The sequence below is a fragment of the Zootoca vivipara genome, chromosome 1, assembly GCF_965207765.1.
Source record: "Zootoca vivipara chromosome 1, rZooViv2.hap1.1, whole genome shotgun sequence".
Lineage (NCBI taxonomy): Eukaryota > Metazoa > Chordata > Lepidosauria > Squamata > Lacertidae > Zootoca > Zootoca vivipara.
The window spans coordinates 120719498-120739660 of record NC_142582.1 but is presented as its reverse complement, the minus strand read 5'-3'; the positions used below and the strand labels follow the sequence as shown (position 1 = coordinate 120739660).

The 20163-nt window shown below is 45.6% G+C and overlaps 1 protein-coding gene across 1 annotated transcript in view; it reads right to left on the bottom strand.

The window, feature by feature from the left end:
• Window positions 1-10531, bottom strand: part of AMN (amnion associated transmembrane protein) — a 64103-nt gene extending 53572 nt beyond the window's left edge. Inside the window, exon 1 of the mRNA XM_035105539.3 lies at window positions 10430-10531. Within this exon, the coding sequence (XP_034961430.3) occupies window positions 10430-10472 (43 nt within the window). The 5' untranslated portion in view covers window positions 10473-10531. The remainder of the gene's footprint in view (window positions 1-10429) is intronic.
• Window positions 10532-20163: the final 9632 nt, after the last annotated feature.

Here is a 20163-nt window from a genome sequence, read left to right as displayed (position 1 = left end):
TGGACCCCATACTGGTGAGCTTAGCAAGCCTCCCGGAAAAGCAATTATACAACCTGCTCTTGCTAGGCAAAGACCTGAAGACAACCAGGGCGGTCGCCAGATTCTGTGCCCAAATATGCAGACACAGACTTTCTTCCCAGCCCGTCTGATTTTTTTTCCTCAATGGCACCCGCAGCCACTATTTTAAGGCTTAAACTTTTAGCACTGTTATATAATTAATAATTTTCTTTTAAATCTTGTTCAAAGCAACTTTTATACGTTATGCTCCCAGAAACTGTTTTTCAAAGGGATCCTTTTTATTTTTATTTTATTCTATTTTACTTCTAAGAGCTGGTCCTCGACCGTAATAATAAATAAATAAATAAAATAAAACAAATTTAGTGTTAACTCTGGAAGTATACACTCGATTCTGATCAAAATAAGCCTCATAGAGAGCATACTATATACACCAGGAAGCTTAGGTGAATTCCTAGCCCTGAGTGAAAATGCAGGGTAGTGGAACCAGGAGCTATTCTGTACCATGGAACTACGACTGTTTGCCAGAGAGAGATTGCCCTGCTGTTCCCATAATGGTCTACAGTTCACCTCACAAAAGACTAGAGCTGAGTCCGTAGGCAATTTCCAAGCAGAGAATGGCTTCATACGTAGGTTTTGGCAAACTCCAGCAAGCACTACAGCAAGCAGATTGACGGGCAGTTGCTGCTTTTGCTTCAGCATCGAAAGCAGAAATTGAGCTCCCATTGCTCAGTCCCAGCTCCTGCCAACCTAGCAGTTCGAAAGCACGGCAAAGTGCAAGTAGATAAATAGGTAAACGGCGGGAAGGTAAACGCGTTTCCGTGCGCTGCTCTGGTTTTGCCAGAAGCGGCTTAGTCATGCTGCCCACATGACCCGGAAAAACTGTCTGCGGACAAACGCCGGCTCCCTCGGCCAGTAAAGCGAGATGAGCGTCGCAACCCCAGAGTCGTTTGCGACTGGACTTATCGTAACGGTCAGGGGTCCTTTACCTTTACCTTTTTTAAACGCAACAAGCTGTTATCTCCCACCCCTGCCCAGCCCTCTTTCACACCTGAAGCTATTCCCAATCTAATAATAATAATAATAATAATAATAATAATAATAATATTTTATTTATACCCCGCTCTCCTCAGTCAAAACTGGGCTCAGGGCGGCTAACACCAATAAAATTACAATAAAACATAAAAAGCAATTAAGTAAAATACAGATTAAAATACAATATTTAAATTTAAAATGCAGCCTCATTTTAAGTAGTCCATAAATCCAAGCCATGAGGGAGGAAAACACAGGGGTCAGACTAAGTCCAGCCCAAAGGCCAGGCGGAACAGCTCTGTCTTGCAGGCCCTGCGGAAAGATGACAAATCCCGCAGGGCCCTAGTCTCCTGTGAAAGAGCGCTCCACCAAGTTGGGGCCAATACTGAAAAGGCCCTGGCCCTAGTAGAGGCCAATCTAGCCACTTTATGGCTTGGGATCTCTAGAGTATTGTTGTTTGTGGACCTTAAGGTCCTACGCGGGGCATACTGAGAAGAGGACAGCCAAGAAAGTGGTTTGTGCTCATTATGGTGAAGGATCGTCAGCTGCCGTTATTTAGAAATGTTGAAGAAAATCTACAAAGCAAAACGTGGCCCCGGGGGCCACAGAAGAGCCACGCATGAGGAAGCATCCTGAGTCCTGTTGTTTAAACCCCAAATCGAAAAAGGATGTTTACATTGACCACTATCAGAAGGGCAGTTGGTGCAGCATCTCTGAGGGTGGAAGACTTGCTGAACAGGTAAAATCCAGCATATTTGGGCAAGGTGTCTGTCCCTGCTGGATTTACCTCCCCCTGAAGTTGTGTGTGCGCACATGACAGATAGCAAATGCTGGCAGGACTTCTGCACCTTCCAGATTTTAGGCATGCTCGCTGCGAGTCTAGGGTGGACAAACAAAACCAAAAAATCGCGCCTGTGCCTTGAGTACAGCCACATACAGCCGTCCCTTTAAGACTGTGGTATTAACATGCAATTTGATCAGTTTCCCAGCAACAACACTGAGTACTCCTGATTGGAGCACCACGAGCTTTACTCTAAACCTCCAAGGGTATTTTGCTTCTTCACAGAGAGCTTGCTATTTCTTGTTAGGAGCGCTAAGTTATCTCCGTGGCCTGGGAATCTTCTTTAATAATAATAATAATAATAATAATAATAATAATAATAATAATAATTTATTTATACCCCGCCTATCTGGCTGGGTTTCCCCAGCCACTCTGGGCGGCTTCCAACAGAAAAAAATGAAATAAAATAATCTATTAAACATTAAAAGCCTCCCTAAACAGGGCTGCCTTCAGATGTCTTCTAAAAATCTGGTCAAGACAGGAGTATCTGGAGTATATGGTCCATGGGGTCACGAAGAGTCGGACACGACTAAACGACTAAACAACAACAAAAATCTGGTAGCTGTTTTTCTCTTTGACATCTGATGGGAGGGCGTTCCACAGGGCAAGCGCCACCACCGAGAAGGCCCTCTGCCTGGTTCCCTGTAACCTCACTTCTCGCAACGAGGGAACCGCCAGAAGGCCCTCGGTGCTGGACCTCAGTGTCCAGGCAGAACGATGGTGGTGGAGACGCTCCTTCAGGTATACTGGACCGAGGCCATTTAGGGTTTTAAAGGTCAGCACCAACACTTTGAACTGTGCTCGGAAACGTACTGGGAGCCAATGTAGATCTTTCCGGACCAGTGTTATGTGGTCTTGGCGGCCACTCCCAGTCACCAGTCTAGCTGCCGCATTCTGGATTAGTTGTAGTTTCCGGGTCACCTTCAAAGGTAGCCCCATGTAGAGCACATTGGAGTAGTCCAAGCGGGAGATAACCAGAGCATGCACCACTCTGGCGAGACAGCCTGCCTTCCTACTTGCATCTGTGAGTGATGCTAAGGGCCAGTAGGGTGAATTTTGCAAGCGATGCGATCTTTCTTTTTCGCCTGCGTGGCTGATGCTCAAATAATGTGTTGCTTGCTTTGAGTAGGGTTGCCAGACTCAACAGAGGACAGGACTTCTGTGCCTTTAATTGCCCTGCTCTCTTTTGAGTCTGGAAACCTTAAAGAGAAACCAGCAGACCCTCTGCTTGGAAATTAAACAAATGGTCTGCTGGTTTCTCTTTAAGGTTTCCAGACTCAAAAGAGAGCAGGGCAATTAAAGGCACAGAAGTCCTGTCCTCTGTTGAGTCTGGCAACCGTAGCTTTGAGGAGGAATATTAAGCTCCCTGGTGGAACTTCCGCCTGACCCCTCCAGCCTGCAGCTTCAAAAACTCCCTTCTGATCCCTGTGTCTGCTTCTTCCCAACCTGCCCTCATTGGACACGGCAATAAACATGGCATGAGTCAGAGACAGTCTGTTCCTTTCCCCACCAGCAACCCCTCAAAAAAAAAAAATATTACTGCTGGCAGTGATGGCTGGCGCCCATAGTGAGTGGTTGAGCAGAAGGTAGGGAGCCCAAACAGTAGGTGCAGCCAAAGCCAATGATACACAGAAGCAGTGTGGTGTGATGGCTAGAGTGGTGGGCTATGGGCCAGTCTCCTTGGGCCAGTCGTCATTTCTCAGCCTAACCTACCTCATAGGGTTGTTGTGTGAATGAAATGGGGAGGAGGCATAGCTGCCAAGTACCCCGCGGAGAAATCCGGGATCGGCAGCCGCGCGACACCGGAAGTTGCGTAGACGCAACTTCCGGTGTCGCTTTGCCCATCTATGGGCACTGAAAATGGCCAGCACCGGAAGTCGTGTCTACGCAGGTCCGGAAGTGTGTAGACGCAACTTCCGGTGTTGGCGCCGGCCATTTTCGGTGCCCATAGATGGGCAAAGCGACATCGGAAGTTGCGTCTACACACTTCCAGACATGTGTAGACGCGACTTTCGGCACCGGCCATTTTCTGGTGCCCATAGATAGGCAAAGCGGCACCAGAAAAATGGCCGCCAACAGGAACAAAAATAAGGGAAATTAACAGGAGAATGGGAACTGGAATGGGAGACCTCCGGGAAATGGTAAGGAAAAACGGGGGTTTCCCAGGAAATACGGGGTACTTGGCAGCTATGGGAGGAGGAGAACTGTGTTACACCTTGACCTTCTTGGGAGAAAAGGTGGTATATAAATGTAATAAATAACATGAGAATTGGCCTTTTCTGTGGCGCCGCCCCCACTGGTGGGACACTCGCCCCAGGGAGCCTCACCTAGTGCCTTCAGTACATACCTATCTAGGCGTCAGGCAAAAGCATTCCTCTTCTCCCAGGCCTGGGGTTAATTAAACAATCTATGGCCTTTTAAGTTGGGTGGTGGTGGTATAGTATTGCTTGTTATGGTGTTATGTATTTTTACGGCTTTATACTGTAAACCGTGCTGTGGAAATGTGGAGAACTGAATTTAAGATGGAGAAAATGAGCAACTGAGAGAAACTGAAACTGAGCGATTCGCCCATCCCTAGTTAACAACCCAATAATACTCATAGTAATACTTCTGATTAAACAAAAAATGGGGTGAGCTCCTCTTAGAACTAAAATACTAGATGTAATGTTAAAGGCACAGTTGCGTTCAAGACATGTAAAGTTTTTCTTCTTCTAAATGGTCTCCTCCAAGGGGGTTCCCCCTCCAACGGCTGTTATTTAGAAGGGGGAAACTGGGCACATGAATGTCACGTCAAGTTTCACCCTTACTTTTTGAATTTTCTTTTGGAGTCTATAAAAGTAAGTCTAAGTAGGGAATTTCTCTTAAGTCACGGGGGTAGGGGTGGGGCAAAACCACATGGTACAACCATGATCAGATCGCCTGATATGTTGCTTTAAAAAAACAAAACTTTAACGTGTTCTTTAAATTACTGCTGCCTCAAGAGTTTCACTTTCCATTTAAGTAGTGGCGTTGGAGGAGAGGGTGTTTAACCCTTCTGCATACCAGTCTCCTCATCTAAATCAGGCATCCCCAAACTGTGGCCCTCCAGATGTTTTTGGCCTACAACTCCCATGATCCCTAGCTAACAGGACCAGTGGTCGGGGAAGATGGGAATTGTAGTCCAAAACATTGGAGGGCCGAAGTCTGGGGATGCCTGATCTAAATCAACAGGCCACAAACAGGGACCCATATTTAGCCCAGACACGGATTCAAAGCCCACCTTTGAATTTTTCACCATATTTTTATATAGTGGTAGTCTTACTGCTGGAGACCAGTATAGGTCACCAGTGGGCCCTGTCCCTCTCATTTGAAGGCCATAAGCCCCATAAGCTTTGATTAGCCACAAAAGGTTGAGGGGAAAGATAGCCTTCCATTTACACCAGGAAAACACCCTCCTCAACCTCTGGCAGCTCCAGTCAAAATGGGAGTCCCCTTGACTACCGCGGCGCAATGAGTCAGTGCAACTGGCTGTTAACCAGAAGGTGGGTGGTTCGAGCCCAACCAGCTGTGGACAGGATTTCTGCATCTCAAGGATTGGACTAGATGAACCTCAAGGTCCCTTCCAACTCTATGATTCTACTTAGCATCAAACTTATTAGCCATGGCAAAGTAACATTTAGGTGTTGTTGTTTTTTAACAATTGCTTTTTAAAATGTTTTTAGCTGTTTCTATTTTAGTTGTAAGCCACTTTGAGTCCCATGAATGGGAAAGGTGAGATATCGGGTCCTCCCTAACAAGAGGGCACGTGTTGGGACCTGGCAACCAGACCCTTTGTTGTGGGTGGGAACATTGGAGCAGCCACAACACCCTATTGGTGGTCCCTTGATCCTGGGAGCAATTGGGCCTGAGGGACGCCAGTCAAAGCGATCGGGGGACCACTATTTAACCGGGTGCATGTGCCCTGAGCTTTCTCTCTTGCTCAGTGCATCGGAAGATCCATCCACCTCTCCCTATATTTAGGGCTTGTGCTTGACCTTGCTATGCCTTCGCGTGTCACCTGTCATTGGGACAGGGGCATGGCAGGAATTTTCCCTACTTGGCTGATTGGCTGGTGCCACTTGGGTTCTGCCTGCCGCGTAGCAAATCGTCACAACTTGTAAGGTTGTGGATAGGCTGCGGTTCAGATGGATAGGGCTGGCAGAATGCCTAGCCAACCCTATGCTTGGGTATTCCCTTAACAAGGAACCCACAGATTCATGGTTGGTCTTCCCCGTGCGGGGTTGTGCCCTGAGCCTGAGTCCAAGGGACATCTGGGTGGTGGCCTAGCAGACCCCCTGCTTGTCGCTGTCCCAGGTGTTCACCCATAGCTGACTTACGGTTGGTGCCCAGGGTCAGCGCTGCCTGCAAGGGTGCAGGGAGCTAGTCGAACCAGAGCCCTATGCAGCCACTCACTTGACTGTAATCAATAAAGTTGTGGCCAAAATTCTGCCAAAAACCAAACCAAAAATTTGAGTCTTGTGTGAATTTATTTCTGGGGGTAGTTAAAAGGTCTCCACACACAAATAGATATATAGATATAGATATGATGATGATGATGATGATGATGATGATGATGATGATGATGATAATGCATCAATCATCATCAACTCTTGAGAGTCCCATGGACTGCAAGAAGATTAAACCTATTCATTCTGAAGGAAATCAGCCCTGAGTGCTCACTGGAAGGACAGATCGTGAAGCTGAGGCTCCAATACTTGGTCACCTCATGAGAAGAGAAGACTTCCTGGAAAAGACCCTGAAGTTAGGAAAGATTGAGGGCACTAGGAGAAGGGGACGACAGAGGACGAGATGGTTGGACAGTGTTCTCGAAGCTACGAACATGAGTTTGACCAAACTGCGGGAGGCAGTGCAAGACAGGAGTGCCTGGCATGCTCTGGTCCATGGGGTCACGAAGAGTCGGACACGACTAAACGACTAAACAACAACAACAACATAATGGTGGTGGTGATGGTGATGATGAAGATGACAATGCATCCATCATCAGTACCTTCTAGCATGCCCATGCAGTCATATGTTTGCCCTTAGTAGGAAAGGAGGAGGGGTTAAGCATGTTAAGACACCTAATCAGGTTTCCCATTCTCATGGAGGATCTGTACCCCCATTTCCAATAAACACTTAGGCCACCTTTCACACATGCCGAATCATGTACAACTTCCAGGAGGCCTCTCCATTTGGAACACCAGGGCCTGGGGGTATGGCCGGCAGTGGCAATATCCCACTAGGGCGTGTTGAATTTTTCAGCTTTCAACTTCCAAAAATGAGGGGTGCTAAGAAGTTGTGGGACGCAGGTGGCGCTGTGGGTTAAACCACAGAGCCTAGGGCTTGCCGATCAGAAGGTTGGTGGTTCGAATCCCTGCGACGGGGTGAGCTCCCATTGCTCAGTCCCAGCTCCTGCCAACCTGGCAGTTCGGAAGCACGTCAAAGTGCAAATAGAGAAATAGGTACCGCTACAGCGGGAAGGTAAACGGCGTTTCCGTGTGCTGCTCTGGTTCGCCAGAAGCGGCTTTGTCATGCTGGCCACATGACCTGGAAGCTGTACGCCGGCTCCCTCGGCCAATAATGCGAGATGAGCGCCGCAACCCCAGAGTCGGTCACGACTGGACCTAATGGTCAGGGGTCCCTTTACCCTTTACCTTTAAGAAGTTCTAGACTGACTTTGGGAATTCCAATGATATTATTGTTAAATTAATATGATTTAGTTTTGCTTGGTGAGTAAAATGTGTATAAAATGGCTCAGAAATCATGAAAAATGATTACAGAGTACTTCCAGTTATATCTTTGGCTTTCCGAAAGCAGTTTACGTACTTCTTGCCCAACTAGATGTTGTGCAATCACAGAAATATGAGCAGATTTGAATTCCTCACACCCAAAAACATATTTTTATGACCCCACCCCCCCCGGTCATGAAGAAAATTGCTAAATTAAGTATCACCCCCTAAAATGGCACGCCCTAATATCAGCAAACTCAAGAAAGCGTGTGTGCTTGTCTGAACTACCCACATCATTTAACCCTGTTGTCACGGTTCTCCTGCATCATTCGTGCTCTGCCTGTTCCCTCGACCATCCCAAGTTTGGGAAAGTCTGCTTTACCAGTTTCTCTGCCAAGGCCAGATTCTCTTGCCGGCAAGTGTGTATCTTTGGGAGGGGGGGGTGCCTTTATAGAGAGGGAGCAAGTGTTGCCTGCCCATCTCCAGATATTCTTCTCACTGCCTCACAAGTTGTAGGCCATGCCTGGTGGTTGCTAAGCAACCATCAATTATTTCCCGTTGCCATCCTCCCTTCCTCAGAACTAGCAAAGAAGCCGGTTTGGGGGCAGCAGCTGGGGGGGGGGCTGCGGCTGGGTAGGGGCAAATGGCCGTATGTGGGGAACAGACGTGTGGCAAAGGAAAGCACAAACAGAGAGGCTGGCTGTTCCTCACATCCTTTATATACCTGCCTCTCTCCAGAAATCGCTTATTAACAGCCAGGAAGCTCTAGCCAGAAACAAGCAAAACAAAATACGGGGGGGGGCGCTACTCAAGTCCTTTGGATAATCCTTCTCTCGCCCCCACCTTGCTCTGAGCCTAAAATGAGCAAATGACTTCCAAGCACTGCTTGAAGCTGGACAGGGGAGCCTCCCCCCAACCCCCCCAGCACTTAAACTCATTTGGTCCATTGATTGTGAGTTAGTTAGCAACCGTTGTGAGTGGCCAAGTCGCACCAAGCTGAAGGCTGCTGCTGAATAAGGGGGCGGCAGCACGACTCACGATAATAAGGCCTTTTCCTGAGGAAATGATGCCCTATGGGCCAACGATGGTGGAGGTTTAATTAGTTGCTTTTCCTAGCTCCGAGGCTCTGGGAAGGTTACTGGATTTGTTTTAGGTGCGTCCAATATGAAAGATCTGACACCGGAGCGTTACATTCTGTAAAAGCTTAGGACAATTTCTTATCCTGCTTCCTTTAAAAAAAATTCCTCGCCTGTCCGAGGCAAGGAAGCAACAGAAATCGTGTGCTTTTCGGCTAACGAGGCAGCAGTGAGTAAGAAGGGATTCTGGTTCACAATCAGCTGAATGCAGGAGATCCCTCGAGATTAAGAGAACAGGGTAGATTCCAAACAATGGCCGTTCCATACTCTCGGGGCCTTTTCATAGAATCATAGAGTTGGAAGAGACCACAAGGGCCATCCAGTCCAACCCCCTGCCAAGCAGGAAACACCATCAAAGCATTCTTGACATATGCCTGTCAAAGACCTCCAAAGAAGGAGACTCCACCACACTCCTTGGTAGCAAATTCCACTGCCGAACAGCTCTTACTGTCAGGAAATTCTTCCTAGTGTTTAGGTGGAATCTTCTTTCTTGAAGTTTGAATCCATTGCTCCGTGTCCGCTTCTCTGGAGCAGCAGAAAACAACATTTCTCCCTCCTCCATATGACATCCTTTCATATATTTGAACATGGCTATCATATCACCCCGTAACCTTCTCTTCACCCCTTAACCTTCTCTTTCACCCCTTAACCTTCTCCTTTTGGTTGGTAAAGAGCCATGAAGGAACATTTGATATTTATTTGATGAGCATATTTGTTGGAGGCAGGGAAGGACAAAATCCGTCCCTTTTGGTTTCTCTCAGATTGCTACATTTCCACCTCAGTTTGCGAGTGTTATTCTTTCTTTATTTTTAAGCCCTAATGTAAACTCAGCAGCATTTTAGGGCGTCCTAAGCAGTCCCTTCTATGCAATTTCCCCTAACAGAGTGCATTTTTTTTTTGAAGTGCAATGTTCAAAAATATGCGAATTATATATGCACATTTCCTCCCTAACAGACCCATGTTGGCATTAGAGATCTGCAAAACAAAATCCGAGAACTCTGAATTTCAAATGATAGTCGTGTTACAGTTTGTGTATTGTTTTGGAAAATAGCAGTCGGGGTGGGGGTGTGAAGCAATTTTCACAAGGAAAATGACGCTCAAAGAAATATCCTAAAAACCTCTTCCCCAGGACCTTGATTTTAATCAAGTTTTCTGTTTACATTATTATTTGTACTAGTATTTACTACTGCTGCTGATTTTGCATTGACTGCTGCTGTCCAGTTTTAATTCCAGTTTCCCACTTCTATAAATATTCTGTCTTCTGCTTTACTCGGCTCCCGCAGTAAGGAAGTGTGGTCTTTGAATGTTAAATAGCCATGCATATTCAACAGAAGTCATTTTACAGTGCATCGCTTCAGGGTGGGGTGTCGTGAATTCAGGGGTGGGGTGTCGGGAATTCAGGGAGAGAAGACAGAACAAAAAACTCAAAAAATATCCAAGTTTCAAAATTGCACTGCTCTGGATATGTAGATTGCCACTCCAATGCTATCTCTTTGTCCATCTGGAAATGATTCCCCCCCCCCTGCTTGAAATTTAAATAACTCACAAACTACCAGATCCATAGTTCCATTGCTCATTACAAAAGTTGGGTGTGTGGGTGGATTGGTTTCTCCCTCATCCTTCAGTCTTAGGTATTTCTCTCGCCACCTATTACTTACCAAGGAGATGGAAGAAAATGTAGAAGAAAAGCAGACGCTTCATTCTGCAGCCTGTTGTTTGCACTTTGTCTCCTCTTAGACTCCCAGTGAACTTTGGAGCGCTCCACTGTCACGTGACACCTGGGAACTTGAAGGGGACTTTGTGAGACTGAAGAGGCTCCCCGTATCAGGGAGCTGAGAGGAAGACACAGAGTTTTCTCTTTGCATCAGAATAGGCTGCGTATGAATAGAACGATCACGGTTTCCTGGCACTAAAAGAGTGGCATCCAAAACACAATTCAGAAAATCACACCTGCATCTCAAGAAAAGGGACCTGGGTATGATTGCAAGCCTGTACAGTCATGTGTTGTTGTTGTTGTTTAGTCGTTTAGTCGTGTCCGACTCTTCGTGACCCCATGGCCCATAGCACGCCAGGAACTCCTGTCTTCCACTGCCTCCCGCAGTTTGGTCAAACTCATGTTCGTAGCTTCGAGAACACTGTCCAACCATCTCGTCCTCTGTCGTCCCCTTCTCCTAGTGCCCTCAATCTTTCCCAACATCAGGGTCTTTTCCAGGGAGTCTTCTCTTCTCATGAGGTGGCCAAAGTACTGGAGCCTCAGCTTCACGATCTGTCCTTCCAGTGAGCACTCAGGGCTGATTTCCTTCAGAATGGATAGGTTTGATCTTCTTGCAGTCCATGGGACTCTCAAGAGTCTCCTCCAGCACCATAATTCAAAAGCATCAATTCTTCGGCTATCAGCCTTCTTTATGGTCCAGTTCTCACTTCCATACATCACTACTGGGAAAGCCATAGCTTTAACTATATGGACCTTTGTCGACAAGGTGATGTCTCTGCTTTTTAAGATGCTGTCTAGGTTTGTCATTGCTTTTCTCCCAAGAGAACAGTCATACCTCGGTTTAAGTATGCTTCGGTTTGAGTACTTTCAGTTTAAGTACTCTGCAGACCCATCTGGAACCGATTAATCCACTTTCCATTACTTTCAATGGGAAACTTCACTTCAGGTTAAGTACACTTCAGGTTAAGTACAGACTTCCGGAACCAATTGTGTACTTAAACTGAGGTACCAGTGTACAAGAGGAGGAGGAGGAGGAGGAGGAGGAGAAGGAGGAGAAGGAGGAGTTTGGATTTGATATCCCACTTTATCACTACCCTAAGGAGTCTTAAACGGTTAACAATCTCCTTTTCCCTTCCTCCCCCACAACAAATACTCTGTGAGGTGAGTGAGGCTGAGAGACTTCAGAGAAGTGTGACTAGCCCAAGGTCACCCAGCAGCTGCATGTGGAGGAGCGGGGAAGCAAACCCGGTTCCCCAGATTACGAGTCTATCGCTCTTAACCACTACACCACACTGACTCTCAGGTGAACCCCTAAATTGGGGGTGGGGGTGAGAATGTGGTGCTCTAAGCATCTCGTTCTGGCACCTTGGACCTAGGGGTGAGCAAATATGTCAATTTCAGTTCTCCCGGTTGCTCATTTTCCCACATTTCCACATCAGTTGGTGATTTTTTTTTAAGTCTTCATGAAAATTCACCAGAATGTTAGTGAGAATATATCCTAATTTTCACATATTTATCCTCATATCTACACATTTTTGTATGCAATTTTACCTGCTAGACACATTTTTGCAAAGCAATCTCCCCTGCTACAATGCATTTCTGCCATGCTGTTTTTCACCAATACATGCATTTTCATGAATACATGCAGCAGTGTACATGCAGCCTTCGCATGCTGGCAGTTTTTGGAGCCACAAATGAGAGCCGAGTGCAGGCTGGGGACCAAAGGTGGACAAACAACCTCAGAAGGAGCACCATGTGTCCCCCACCAGAGGTACTACCCCATACCACCCAGAAGTACATGTAACGTGCACCAGATCTTCATGCGCTGCATGTGTCTGTGATTAATGAATGATAAAGATTCCGTTAGCAAGACTTTCTCTTGTGTCTCTAAAATGTCAGGGAAGATGTGACATTGCTAGCATAAACCCTTGGGTAAAAAATATGAAAGGGGAAATTTTTAAAAAAGAGATGCAAGGAAATAAATAGCAAAAAATGCAACAGTTAGCACCCTTTTCAGCACATATTTGACTTCACAGCTGGTTCCAGGATCTTGCTGTTAGACTGCAATCCAAGATTCACTTGCTCCGAAGGTGCATTATTAACATGAATGGAACTGCTCCTCAGGAAATGGGATTGTAGGTTAGGACTACGAGAGCCCCAGTTCTGAAACCGATTTGGAAGATATCTTTGAGCCTTAATTAATTGGATTTTATTCCCTGCTTGCACAATGGTAACATTCTATATAACTGCAGCGCTTTATCCATTTCTGCTCATTCCTTCTCTGAAATGCTTGTTATCTCATAATTACTAATAATAGTGCCAAATGGCACTCTCTCGTTTTCCTAATTAATGCTCCTGAAAGAAAGCAACTAGCAGAAATGGCTTCACATTGTCCTTTGGACAGTGGGTGGTTTTTCATTCTTATCCGACAGACTCAGTTGTGGCTCCTTTTCTAACCCCACATATAAGACGTCAAGGCAGGGATGGGTCAAAAGATGAACGAATGGAGAAGGAAGAGAACAATGTGTGTGTTTGTATTTTTTCCCCTCTCTCTCTGGAGGCAAAATTAGGACAGAGTCTCAGAAGAAAAATTTGTAACACTTTCTCTGATCTCTCAACATGTGAGAAATAGCAACGCTTTACTGATACCGCCAATTTTCTGCAAGAGTGCTTACCCTCTGCATCTCCTGGTTATATAAAATAGAGATTTCATAACAGAAATCTCTATTGCTTGGATAAACCATTCCAGTGGTACCTTGGAAGTTGAACGGAATCCGTTCCGGAAGTCTGTTTGACTTCCAAAATGTTCGGAAACCAAGGCACGGCTTCTGATTGGCTGCAGGAAGCACAACATAGAAATACAAAATGAGAACACAAAATATATAATTAATCAAGAACAAACCAATAACTCCTTTCCCACAAACACATTTAGAATCATAGAATCATAGAGTTGGAAGAGACCACAAGGGCCATCCAGTCCAACCCCCTGCCAAGCAGGAAACACCATCAAATCATTCTTGACATATGCCTGTCAAGCCTCTGCTTAAAGACCTCCAAAGAAGGAGACTCCGCCACACTTCTTGGCAGCAAAGAAAGGCCAAAGAATTTAAAAGGCCAAAGAATGTTAATCAGCCAAAGGCCTGGTTATAGAGAAACGTTTTCACCTGGCGCTAAAGCTATGTAATGAAGGCACCAGGTGAGCCTCCTTGGAGAGAGCATTCCACAAACAGGGAGCGACCACAGGGGCAAGAGTCCCGAACACAAGTGGTTGCCTTGACCGATCCAAGCACCTTGTCCTCATCCTCAAGCCTTATGAACTGAAACTCGTCCAATGCAACAGGATTAGACCGTGCTCTGGACACCCCTTGAGATTCATCTGCTGCAACAATGGAATCAAGATCGCGGTAAGTGCGACTTATTTTGTCCTCAAAATGCTTTGCAAACAAGTCACAGTGAGCTACGGTCAGCTCTGCCACCTCCTTTGGGCCAGACTGCAAGAGGTCCTGTAATATTCTGCCAGACAGCACAACGCGGATGCAATGGAGGCAGCAAAGGATGCCTTCTTTGCTGCCTTCGCTGCCACTAGTTAGGTTCCATGGTGTGCCCTCAGCAGTGTTTGACTGCTTTCGACTGGAGAGAGAGCCTGGAGAGAGAGAGAGCCTGGAGAGAGAGAGAGAGAGAGAGAGAGAGAGAGAGAGAGAGAGAGAGAGAGAGAGAGAGAGAGAGAGAGAGAGAGAGAGAGATCTATAGACTACAGCAACTCTCCCTTCCCAACCCTAAAGTCTGCCCTGCTGCTGCACTGAGTACCCAGGGGCACTTCTGGGCGAGACCAACTCCACCCTGCTCACCCACCCAGGTCCTAGTGATACAGACCACCAGATCAGCCTCCTCATCATAGATGAGGGAGGTCTTACTCAGAGTCGACCTGGCATTCAGCAACAGCAGCCGCAGACCAGAGAGCTGGCTGATAGGTCAACTACAATTCCCCAAGTTGGAGGAGAGGCTGCTGTTGGGATTCCATTCCCCCGTTGTGCAGATATGTGGGATTGTTTCATCACATGTCCGTGTTTACATTCCAACACTGTTGGAGTCATGGGAGCAGAAGTTGTTTTACTTTTGTATTCCCTTCTCTCCGAGGAAGAAAAGAGAGAGGAGACATGTTTTCTTTGTCCTGTTATATATATAATAAATAGCTTAGGACTCACACCTCGAGCCTAGCTTCCGCTGTTGTTTTGACTCTGCTAAGTCAATGTGTGCCCACGTCTTCGGACATGAGTCGCAGGAGCACATTGATAGTTCTCCCGAGCGTCGCTCAAAAGGGAGTAACGGGCTCCGGCACATATGCCTGTCATGTCTAGCCCCCCTCCCAGGGCACAGTCATGTTCTTCTCAAGCCTGGAGGACAGTCAAAATGAAGAATATTCATAACATCACCCCAGCCCTTCCAGGCATGGCTTTGCTGAAAGACTTTCCCAGAACAGCTTCCACCATCCCCACACCATAGGAGTCACTTGCGGCAGAACAAGGCAATGGTCTTTTGCATTCCTCTGTCCAGGGTCCTGAAAGGTCTTCCCTTGCCTCACCTTGCCTGAATGTGACTTTGCCTCTCCTGAACATGGCTCCAAAGCATCCATTACCGCTCTGCTAAGAGGTACCGCAAACAGAACCTGTTCTGCTTCTATTTCAGCTTCTATTTCTCAAAATCTAAATTATAAAGAGGGGCCATTAAGAATAATAATCGCTATTCCAGATCACAGCAGTTTCTTATTGAGGTTGCACCAGTTTGCCATCCAGCTAGGGGCTAAATTCATGAAGAATCAGGCTTCCACATATGTCTCCCTAGGAAATCACAGGCACAAATGTTGGCTTAATGAGCAGCGCTCCTCTCTGTTCCTTCTGCCAGCGCTGTGCACATGGAGACATCTTTTTAAAAATAAGTAGCCACACATACCGGTTCTTTGGAAGGGGTATAAAGTTACAGAAAAATAATTACTCCTCCCAGCAATTCACATCCATGTGGCTGTGCTTTACCCTTACTCCACAAATACTGTATATAACACTTGCTGCTTCTAACAAGTAATGGCAAAACATCAGGCCTCCCACACAAGATGGAACACACAAATTCACACCCAAGGTGATGCCAGCTCATGTTTTTATCTGCCTTAAGAGAGGAAACCCCTTCATGGATCAATGCCTTGTCGAAGAGTCGGACACGACTAAACGACTAAACAACAAGGGTACCACTTGGTTGGCCTGAGATTAAGGCAAGTGACTTTATGAATCAAATGCAGAGGAAGGCAGAAACCAGGGTTTTCTCCAAACCATCTGTACGGATATTTAAAGAAATGCATTCATTTATGTGTCAGTGCTGCAGGAAACATTGGTATATAGACTGCAGGGTTGCCATATGTCCAGAATTTCCCAGACATATCCGGAATACCGCAGTCGGAAGCTCAAAAACTTCCATTTTCTTTGTGAATTTGCCAAAAAAGCTCAGCAACTTTTCTGTCTGGGTTTTCACTGTTTGAAATATGGCAACCCTAATAGACAGAGCAATTATATATGCTACATAATGTTGCAGATTCAAGGAGGTCAGCCCAGGTGATGCCGGTGGGTCCCTTCTAAACATGGGCTCCTGTATCTGAGAGGGCACAATGTTTAGGGAAGCTTTTAATCTTTAGGAAATTAGTGTATTCTAATATTTTTGTTGGAAGCCACCCAGAGTGGCTGGGGAAACCCAGCCAGATGGGCGGGGTATAAATAATAATATAATATAATATATTATTATTATTATTATTATTATTATTATTATTATTATTATTATTATAGAACAAGAGAACGGGCCTTTTCTGTGGTGGCTCCCTGATTGTGGAATGCTCTCCCTAGAGGCTCTCCTGGGGCCATTACTACATGTCATTAGGCACCAAACGAAAACATTCCTCTTTAGCCAGGCCCATGGCTATTAAATATTCTACGGCCTGTGAAAGTGCTGAGGAGATGACTGTTATTATGAATGACTATTTTATTATTAGGCTATCTGTCAGTATGCTTTTTATTATGCTTATAATAAAAGCATAATAAAAAGCATACTGACAGATAGCCTAATAATAAAATAATAATATCATTGATGTTCTGGAATGTGCACACCGCCCTGGGATCTTCTGATAAGGGGTGGCATATAAACTGATATGATTTATACATACATACATACATACATACCCTGCCCATCTGGCTGGGTTTCCCCAGCCACTCTGGGCAGCTCCCAACAGAATATTAAAAACACAATAAAACACCAGACATTAAAAACTTCCCTAAACAGGGCTGCCTTCAGATGTCTTCTAAAAGTCAGATAGTTGTTTATTCCCTTGACATCTGACGGGAGAGTGTTCCACAGGGTGGGTGCCACTACCGAGAAGGCCCTCTGCCTGGTTCCCTGTAACTTCACTTCTCGCCGTGAGGGAACCACCAGAAGGCCCTCAGAGGAGGACGTTAGTGTCCGGGCTGAACGATGGTGGTGGAGAAGTATACCAGTATACTTCAGGTATACTGGGTCGAGGCCGTTTAGGGTTTTAAAGGTCAGCACCAACACTTTGAATTGTGCACGGAAACGTACTGGGAGCCAAGGTAGGTCTTTCAGTGTTATATGTTCTCAGCGGCCACTCCCAGTAATAATAGGAAACCAGCCAACCCAATCCCTTTGTTTAGGGTAGTAATGGTATTGGTATTGTGCTGTCATTTACATACCCTAAGCAATTGCCGTAGAGGCAGATGGGAGAGCCTTTCTCCACTGCCCCTCACTGGCTGGAAGCCACGCCATCCCAGGGTGGGGGACAATAGGCCAATGAGGTTTTTTTGTGTGTATTAGAGTTTTGGCTGGCAGCTGGAGACACAGAGGCTTGTCTTGCTCTGTGCTGGATCCAAATCTGTGACCTAGGGCTTCTCTGGAAACTTAATGGGGAAGCAAGGTTTGCAGGAGTGTTAATGTTGTGGGCCCCTGCATCCTGTGCTCAGGTTGTGTACAGGGCTGTCTTTACCTGGGGATGCAAGGGGTGCGGTGCACCTGGGCGCCAAATTCTGGGGGGCGCCAAATGTAACAACAACAACAACAATTTATTATTTATACCCCGCCCATCTGGCCGGGTTCCCCCAGCCACTCTGGGCAGCTTCCAACAAAATATTAAAATAAAGAAATCCATCAAACATTAAACGCTTCCCTAAACAGGGCTGCCTTCTAAAGGTCTGGTAATTGTTGTTCTCTTTGACCTCTGGTGGGAGGGCATTCTACAGGGTGGGTGCCACTACCGAGAAGGCCCTCTGCCTGGTTCCCTGCAACTTGGCTTCTTGCAGTGAGGGAACCGCCAGAAGGCCCTCGGCGCTGGACCTCAATGTCCAGCAGAACGATGGGGGTGGAGACGCTCCTTCAGGTATACTGGACCGAGGCCGTTTAGGGCTTTAAAGGTCAGCACCAACACTTTGAATTGTGCTCAGAAATGTACTGGGAGCCAATGTAGGTCTTTCAAGACTGGTGTTATGTGGTCTCGGCAGCCACTCCAAGTCACCAGTCTAGCTGCCGCATTCTGGGTTACTTGTAGTTTCTGGGTCACCTTCAAAGGTAGCCCCACATAGAGCGCATGTATACCTACTGTACAATGTATACCTACTGTATACCGGTCCCTCTCGACTGACAGCAGTGAAAAGCAATGGAGCGAAAGATTTTACATATAACATTATGTAGATGATTGGGAGAAATTATGGAAAAAAGGAATGAAATTTACAGCATGTACTGCATTAAAAGAGAATGTTTTTAAAATGATGTATAGAGGGTACATCACACCGGTTAAGTTAGCAAGTTGTGTACGAAGTTGATAACAAATGTTGGAAATGTAAGGATAAGGAAGGTACCTTTTATCATATGTGGTGGGAGTGTAAGAAAGTGAAAGGCTTTTGGGCTATGATACTGTGTTTCTCCGAAAATAAGACACCGTCTTATATTTCTTTTTCCTCCAAAAAACACACTATGGCTTATTTTCAGGGGATGTCTTATTTTTTCCTCCTCCTCCTGCCACGGCCGGCATTGCTGTTGCGCCTATCACTATGTCTTATTTTTTGGGGTATGGCTTATATTCTTTGAATGCTTAAAAATCCTGCTACGTCTTATTTTATGGTTGCGTCTTATTTTCGGAGAAACAGGGTATATAATGAACTTAAGAAAATGTTGAAATATACATTTGTTTAAAAAAACCAGAAGCTTTCTTATTGGGAATTACAGGTACTGGAATTAAAAAGCAAGACTTAAAACTTTTCCAATATGCAGTAACAGCAGCAAGAATATTAATTGCACAAAAATGGAAACAAGAAGAATTACCGAGAAAAGAAGAATGGACAGTGAAATTGATGGAGTATGCGGAATTGGACAAGATGACGGGAAGAATCCGAGAACAGCGGGACCAGAAGTTCATCAAAGACTGGACTAAATTTACAGAATATTTGAAAGACAGTTACACTCGATTTACTGCATTGGTAGGATTACAAGAAGCTTTGTAAGTTATAAAGAGAAAAGTCATTGTAATTTAGTTTTTAGTGATAAGGTTTTGTAATAATTTAATTCAGCGATTGATAAGTGAAGTAAAGAGGTTAGATTAAATGTTAGAAAATCATTAGAAGGGGAGGATAGAAGTCAAGGCTTCAAAAAGCCAAAAGGAGAAAATGTGAAAATAATGAGTTGAATATGAGTAATGTATTGTAAAATTAATAAAATATTATTTGGCAAAAAAAAGAGCAATGGAGCGAAAGTCTCTCCCGCTCTGTTACTCCATAGCATCAAATATTCTTGACGAGTCAGGAAACAAAAGCAGGTACTTCCACTGCCTCGTTGTTACAGGTGAGAGCTTTTCCTTCCCCAAAACAACTTTGGCTCCCCCCCCCAAAAAAAAGCCCAACAACTTTGAATTTGCCTTCCCTAAAAGATCTGGGGGCGGCTAAACTAAATTTGCGGGTGCTGGGCGTTATCTATATGTGAAACAGAACCATATATCCTAAAGGCACCACAGTTTCCATTGACCTTCTTTTCAAGGAAAACGAACCGCTCAGAGATTGCGATGCGCGCAACAGTAATCTGTGTAGCTGCTCCCTGTGCCTGGATGTTTATTCAAACCCAGGTTTGCAAAACTCCACCCCCAGTGCAGGATGAGCCCAGAGTGACCTCCCAGCAAAGACTCCAAGGCCCTGGCAACAGATGAGAGAGATGCCTCGCTTGGAGAACACCGTGACCATTTCTTTGAGAGCCGCAAGCATCTGCAGTCACCGCAACTGTTTTTCTTTCTTTTTTTCCCGAACATGGAAATGTCGTTCCCTGACAGAGAGGTGAGAGGCAGCGACAGCTCAGCTCTGCTGTTCTTGACTTGAGGTGAATCACTTCCCCTCACTTTATTTTACCTTTCCCGTCTATAAAAACAAAAGCAAGGCAAAAAAGATTTGAGATAATGATACAGCTTGGAGACACAAATGGGCATGAATTGTTTAAAACTACTATTATTTCCCAGGATTGACAGCCGCCCACTGAGAAGGACAGCGCAAAGCAGGTGCCTGTTTTCTCCACTGAAAGAATGTCAGCCATTCTATGGCACACATTCAATATATGTATTTGTTTGCTTGCTTTTTTAAAAAAAAAGTCCCCGCA